Source organism: Arvicola amphibius, chromosome 1 (genome assembly GCF_903992535.2).
Source record: "Arvicola amphibius chromosome 1, mArvAmp1.2, whole genome shotgun sequence".
NCBI classification, from domain to species: Eukaryota; Metazoa; Chordata; class Mammalia; order Rodentia; family Cricetidae; genus Arvicola; species Arvicola amphibius.
In genome coordinates, this window is record NC_052047.1 from 181,496,699 (window position 1) to 181,504,298 (window position 7,600).

Sequence of the window (7,600 nt, forward strand, 5' to 3'; positions counted from 1 at the left end):
ATTACTCTAAAACACACACACACACACACACACACACACACACACACACACTTACTTTCCATATTACAGCCCCTCGCAAATGGCCTGTTGGGACGGGGGAGAGGGGATGCCAGTCGAGAAACACTAATCTGTGGCAGTTTTTTGCGCAGTTTCCAACCCAGCCATTCATATCAGACAACAGGATCTTTTTTCCATCTTTGACAACGTCCTTTCCTTAATCGCCACATCGATTCCTAACCTCGCCCCTCTTCTTTCCCTGCTCGCCTGACGCTGGCACCTGAACCTTAGAAAAAAAAAAAAAGCCACCGCCTAAACCAAACCACTTGACGTGCTGAGGGGAGTGTGTGGAGGTGTAAGTGTGTGGAAGTGACTGTGTGTGGAAGAAACCAATCAAGTCCCCCAAGGTGTCCATCTTGTGGAATGCCAATTAGGCCCGGCTGAGCGAACCAGAATCAGCTTCCCAATACATCCCCGCACACAGCAGACACGGCCATGAGGCTTCGGGGCAGCCGGGCTCCACTCTGTCTTCTGGCCCAGTAGGCTCCCGGCTACCAAGGACACAGCATCCCCCGGCCGCACGCAGTGGTAGGAGCCGCGCGACGTCACCCATTGTTTACAAATCAACCCGAGCCGGCAGCGTTCCGGCTCCCGCGGCTGGGAGGCGCGCGGCGCGACTGCCCGGTGGCCCCGGCTTCCGCGTCCCAGGCCCGGCCCCAGCCCCGGCCTCCGCCCCGCTCCCGCGCCAGCCGCGGCCCGCCGAGCCCGCGGGCAACCGAGCCGCCAGCGACGCCCGCACAGCCGCGGGGGCCCGGGCGGGGGGCAATGCCGTGTCGGAGGGAGGAGGAGGAGGAAGCCGGCGACGAGGCGGAGGGGGAGGACGACGACGACAGCTTCCTCCTGCTGCAGCAGTCGGTGACTTTGGGCGGCTCAGCCGACGTGGACCAGCTCATCGCCCAGATCGGCGAGACGCTGCAGCTGGACGCGGCGCACGACGACCCGGCCTCGCCGTGTGCTGTCCCGGGTCCCCCGCCCCCTCCTCCGCCCCCGCGAGTCGTGGCGGCGCTGCAGGCGGACAAGGCCCGGGCCCCGGCGAGGCGGCTGCTGCGAGCGGCCGCGCCTGCGGAGGCCGGGGACCCGTCGCCCCCGGGGGCGGTGCGCTGCGTGCTAGGAGAGCGCGGGCGCGTGCGGGGCCGGGCGGCTCCATACTGCGTGGCGGAGCTCGCCGGGGGTGCCAGCGCTCTGTGCCCTCAGCCCCCGCAGCCCGGCCTTGAGGGACCCTCGGGGACCGGCAAGCCAAGCATCCCGCAGCCTCTTTCGGGCCCGTGCCGGCGGGGTTGGCTCCGAAGCGCAGCCGCGTCCCGCCGCCTGCAACAACGACGCGGATCTCAACCCGAGATCCGCACCGGCGACGACGATCCGCACAGGCTCCTGCAGCAGCTCGTGCTCTCGGGAAACCTTATCAAGGAGGCGGTGCGGAGGCTCCATTCGCGACGGCTACAGCTACACTCAAAGCTTCCCGCACACCAGTTCCTCGGGCCTCTGTCGGCCCCGGTGCACGAGCCGCCTTCACCCCGGAGCCCTCGAGCGGCCTGCAGCGACCCCGGCGCTTGCGCGAGGAGGGCGCGGCTCAGAACTGGGGACGACCTACTTGTCCCTGGCAGCTAACAACCAGGGTGGCCACAGCACTAGCCTGGAACTGGGGACGAAGGGAATCACCCAGGACTGCACCGGGCTGGTGGAAAACGCGAGCATTTGAAAACGGGATAATAAGCTAAGAAATACTAGCCAAAAAATCGCAAATATTTTCATGGTCGAGAGCCCCAAACTGTTTGAATTGAAATACAGGAGTTAGGTTTGTTTAAAGCAGATTTTATTGAGTGCACCGCGGGCTGTCAGCAGGACTCCTTTTTTTGGCGTAATCCAACCTGGACGCTGCAATTCCGCGCAGACTCTGCGGGGCACCGGCAACCACGTGGCCCATGGTGCATGCTCTCAGGATCAGCCAGCCTAAGAACGAAGGACGATGATCACAGTTACTTGCTGTACTTTTCAGGGCTGTTTCCTGATCCACTTTGTGGGGGGTGGGGCCAGAGTGGACATACTATCGGGGAGCACCCCAAAATACTACACTTGAACATTTTATGGCAGTTAAAAGACCGTCTCATAGTTTTTTTTTTGCGGTGCTGGTTTTATTGTAAAACATGCGGTACCATGAAAGGACCCTCTTGGGGCTAAATAGAAGTAACGTTTTTTTCCTGTCTTTACCCCTTTTGCAACTGGTTGCTGTTACCGGAGTGTTGAGAAAATGTTGTACCACAAGTGGGCGTGGGAGGCGGCATTGAGAGGTGTTGGGGGATGGAAGGGTATGGGGAAGCATGGATTGATCTTCTCCCGCCTTCCTAAACTGTTTTCAAAGGAGACCCGTTCCTCCTTGGGTTCAAGGTCGCTGTCTCCTGGTCGCGGTGTTGTGGGGCACTCATGGAGACTAGCTGAGCTGCCTTGCTGGGAGAAGAGCGTGCTGTTTTGCAAATGCTGGAGTCCCCTAAGGACAGGCGCGCCACCTCCCGGGGGTGCTGGGTGTCTGTCCTTCCTGCCTGGGACTACCGACCCTGACCCTTCTCTTGGCCTGCACAGAAACTGCCTTGAGACAGTGGTCCGAGAACCACCTTTCCCCCTTGGCTCGGCTGCCCTACTCAAGCGGAGTGGTGCTGAGGATCCTAGGGGCCAGGGAGAGGGACTAGAGAGACTCCACACAACAGGCACTCCTGATACACAGTCTCACACAGCCGCTTATAACGGGCTCTCGGGGCCATTTGTAATAACAGCTGCAATTCCCTGGATAGAGGGAGTTGATTTCCTCCTGACCCTCCCCCAGCTGTGCCAGCTCGTCTTTGTAAGTGAAGGAAACCGAATAGAAAATGTGACCCTCCAAATGGAAAAGCTGCAGGCTTTTTGCTATTGTGACTGTGAAGTGTCTGGAAATGCTGTTCACTCTGAGCGACCGTTTTAGTTTTATGGAGTCAATGGCTTGTTCAGCATCCAGATGTGGCTATTGACAAATCTACACTTCGCACCGAAGTGACTGGAACTGTGGCTGTCCTGATTATAGGATTTTAACTTAACTGAAATAACTGTTTTTGAATAAATGTGTTGGGTTTTTTTTGTTCGCTTTTATTTTGTACTTTCCTCCAGTGGGAAAGATGTACAGAACACGTTCCTGTGATCTCCATAAACATGAAAACACTTGAAATCCCTGTCAGCCTGGCTCGCGGATGGTAATTAGAGGCCTTTGTGTCTGAGCAGCTCACTAGTTAGACGAGGTCTGTGCAGCTGGGTGTGTATCGGTGCTGGCATGAAATTAAATGAAAGTGAGGTCAGGTTTTGGATCAGTCCCATTCACCAAACCTCAGAGCCCTTGGGTGTCAGAGATGGTGAAGACTTAGGAAGAGGTCTGACAGTGAAGGGCGTCAGATCCCCAGGGCAGCACTCAGATGCTTCCTGCCCCTCCCCCTCCCCTTCTGGTGTCATTAAGTGGGCTGTTGATCAGGAGCATTCAAGATATAAAGCTGATAGTGGGGACACTGGTTGAGATCTTAATAACGCCTCCTGCTTTGCTCTTAGTACATTTACCACCCTTCTGTCCCGGCAATGACTCAACCACCCGTTTTCATCCCTTTCTGAAATACTTCAGTCTGTTCCCTCAAGGAAAGAGCTGAGCCGGGTTCACAGAAGGAGTTCCTCGTGTTTTAAGTCCACGTATGAAGTGGGGAAGTGTTGGAAGTCTGTGGGGTTTTTTTTTCCATTTCCTCCTCTGTGCAGCAGGGACAGAGAGATGTGTGATGGCTGCCCAGCATGTAGTAGAGAGAGGTAGGTGAACCTTACGTAGCCCTTCCTTTCCAGACCTGGCTCTAGCCAGGTGACCAAGGTCCTCAATTTTTCATTCAACAAAAGATTTCTCGTTGGGAAGGTTTTCTGCCTTGTGTTCTAGTTGCCAACTCTTTTTACTCAATGCACCATTCATTACATCTTACATACATAAGACAGTTACAGTCTCCGAGGGGCACCTTCAGAGCTCCAGCAAGGGAAGGATGATTACAGAGCTCATGGACAAGGAAGGGGCCTCTGCTATGCAGTGCTGAGCTTGTGTGGACAGTGGTCCAGGGCTCTGATGTGGGCACAGCCCTGAGCTTCTCAGCCAGAGTTCTTAGTTAGAGACGCACTTCTCAAAGATCTAGGTCTGAAGCCGGGTGGTGGTGGCGCACGCCTTTAATCCCAGCACTCGGGAGGCAGAGGCAGGCAGATCTCTGTGAGTTCGAGACCAGCCTGGTCTACAAGAGCTAGCTCCAGGACAGGCTCTAAAGCTGCAGAGAAACCCTGTCTCGAAAAACCAAAAAAAAAAAAAAAAAAAAAAAAAGATCTAGGTCTGAGAGGAGTCCAGAGCTCTCTCCCCAACACCAAAATGGCCATGATTGAATGCTAATGTACTGAAGAGCTGAATTTTTTAATTGGTTTTTCGAGAGAGGGTTTCTCTTTGTAGACCAGGCTGACCTCGAACTCACAGAGATCCACCTGTCTGCCTCTGGAGTGCTGGGATTAAAGGTGTGCGCCACCACCGCCCAGCTAGAGCTGCAGTCTTGTAGTAAATTCTGCCAAGCATGGTGCTTCATGTTTATATTCCAGCACTTGGAAAGCTGAGACAGAAGGATGGCTAGAAGTTCCAGGCCAGCCTGGGCTACAGAATGAGACCATGCCTGTAAGCAGCCAGAGCTCACCCTGGACAAATGAAAGAGAAACTAGGCTTGGTACATGCTCATAATCTCAGCACTTGGGAGGCGTAGACAGAAGAATCAGGAGTTCAAGGTCATCCTTATCAGCTACATATTGGGGCCAGCTTGGCTGCATAAAACCCTTTATTTCTAAAGGTGGGGAGACTAATAGATACTATACTAAAGTAGAATTCTATAAACTTTTTTAATAATCCTGCGAAGGAGCCGGGCGGTGGTGGCGCACGCCTTTAATCCCAGCACTCGGGAGGCAGAGGCAGGCGGATCTCTGTGAGTTCGAGACTAGCCTGGTCTACAAGAGCTAGCTCCAGGACAGGCTCTAAAGCTGCAGAGAAACCCTGTCTCAAAAACAAAACAAAACAAAACAAAATCCTGCGAAGGACTGAGAATTTTTTTTTTTTTTGCCTGAATATATATGTATGTTACATCCATGCCGGTGTTCTCAGAGGTCAGAACAGGTTCAGATTCCCTGGAACTGAAGTTCCAGATGGCTCTGAGCTACCATGTTGATGCTGGGAACCAGATTCGGATCCTTAGCAAGAGCAACAACTGTTCTTAACCAGAGACATCTTTCTAGTCCCCAGCCCTGCAGTTTGAGACCAGCCGGGGCCATGTGGCAGGACCCAGCCCATTTTTCTCTCTCTCCATTCTAAGATTCTTCCAAAAGTGCCTGTACTTAATAAAAGAATAAGTAAATAAAAATTATAAACCTTGCCAAGTTCTACTACTCACCCTTAAATCCTTTTTAGAATAGAATAAATCTGACTTTGTATGAATGATGATTATTAGAACTGTATGTGACTGTATACATTGTCTAGCATTGAACCCCAGAATTTCATGAAGATTAAGCAAGTACTCAACCACTAAGATATACCCAGCCATATCATAGCATTCTTTAGGTAGAACACGAGCAGGACAGAGTGATTCTCTGAAGTCACTGATTTAGATTATCAATCGAGAAGCTCCCAGTTCAGGCCTCTTTCCAGGCACTTCACATCACCATAAAGGGCGCAACCTTGTTTACTGGGCCAGCCTGCATGCAAATGGCCCCTCTGTGGTTGTTCAAATTGGTAACCTTGACACAGAAACCCTGGAAAATGCTGTCCCAACTGCCCAACTGGAGCTGTGGAGTGCCAAGTATGTTGTAACAACTTTGATTTTCTGGGACAGAGTCTCCTGTAGCCCAGGCTGGCCTTCACCTTCCTTCGTAACAGAGGGTGACCTTGAACTTTTGATCAACCTACCTCAACTTCCCAAGGCCTGGTATAACCGGGGTTATTGAGTCCTGGGGGTCGAACCCAGGGTTTTACGCGTGCTAAGCAAGCACTCTACCAGCTCCATTGCGTCCCTTGACCATTTTCTTACAAAACAGTCTGCAAACTATGAAGACAGCTGGCTACAGAAGATGCCCATGTGAGAGAAAAGGCCAAAGCTACAAACTGAAACAGAACTAAAATTAATCAATTATCAAATAATGGTTTGGATGAAAGAAAGGCACAGAGACTGCTCCAAAGTCTGCCACCCGAAGATCGTTCTAAGCCAGACTTAAATGCTCTTTGAGTTCAATTTTTATCTTTTTCCCCCCAGTTCTTTTTCCAGCTTAGAAGCAGGAACACGGAGTGAAGATCAGACAACACTTTCCTATCCAGCAAAGTCTGTGTTGAACCCTGTGATCCCTTCCTTCCAATCAGAAAAGAGTTACCTTGGCAACCAAATTACTAACTCACTCAATTAGCGCCCTCCCCCTTTCCACTGATGCTCAGTAATCACAGAACGTCAGCCCCAGAGAGCTGAGGCTTTGTAGGCTGGGGCTCCCGCTTCATCTAGAGATGGAGGTGCACTCCACATGATGCTGTGAAAGCTGGTCCAGGCAGAAAAGAAAAACTCCCGGGCACTGTTCCCATCCTTATATAAAGGGAGTGTAAATGACCCGCCCTTAACTGTGTCTCCCAGACACTGGAAGCAAGAGCTGGGCTCGGCAGCCAGTCCTCAGAGGCTGGCTAGCTGTGTGCTTTGGGCCAGGGTCCACAAGTTCATTGTGTAAATAATTCATCTGCAAAATGGGAAAAGCACAGAGCCTAACTTGCAGAACTGTGGGAGATAAGGGTCTTGTGCAGCCCAGGTTGATGCTCCCTTACTCTACAGCCAACACTCTCCCTGAATTCCTAAATCCTCTTTCCTCTACCTCCCAAATCCTAGGATTATAAGCATCCACCACTACTTCTGGCTCAGGAAGCTGTTCTATAAAAGCACAATTTTGAGTCTTTTGTAGAAAAGCTTGTCTCTGAATGACTTCTCCAAAGTCCCGCCCTCCCTTTTTCCTCTCTTCACTGTGAGGCCTCACATGCAGATTGTATCACAGAGCTACAGAGCTATATGTCCCCCTTCTCTCCCTCCCCCCCCCCTCTCAAGACAGGGTTTCTCTGTGTAACTGCCCTAGCTATCCTGGAATTATCTTTGTAGACCAGGGTGGCCTTGACACAGAGATCCTACTGCCTGTCTCCCAAGTGCTGGGATTAAAGGCCTGCCCCACCACACCCAGCTCCAATCTCTCTTAAAAGGCAGAGAGCTGGCAAGATGTCTCAGTAAGTAAAGATGCTTAGTGCCACACCTGACAACCTGAGTTCAGTCCCCTGGACCCACGTGGTGGAAAGAGAAACCTGCTCCCATGCCTTGTGTGTGCTGTATCATATGCATGCCCACCCCCACCACACACACACACACACACACACACACACACATCACATACACATCATATCACATACACAAAAAATAAGAAAAGGAACAGGGAAGCCAATGAGGGGATTCACACCTGT

At 52.2% G+C, this 7,600-nt stretch overlaps 1 protein-coding gene across 1 annotated transcript; it reads left to right on the forward strand.

Annotated features, from left to right (window-relative positions):
- Positions 1 to 742: 742 nt before the first annotated feature.
- On the forward strand, positions 743 to 3,162 carry Frat1 (FRAT regulator of WNT signaling pathway 1). Its single transcript, XM_038341878.1, has one exon. It carries the CDS (start codon positions 823 to 825, stop codon positions 1,663 to 1,665), a length of 843 nt encoding a protein of 280 aa, XP_038197806.1. The 5' UTR covers positions 743 to 822; the 3' UTR covers positions 1,666 to 3,162.
- The last annotated feature ends 4,438 nt before the right edge of the window (positions 3,163 to 7,600 follow it).

Coding starts and splice junctions, on each gene's coding strand:
- Frat1 (XM_038341878.1), top strand. CDS start 823: ATGCCGTGTCGGAGGGAGGAGGAGGAGGAAGCCGGCGACGAGGCGGAG.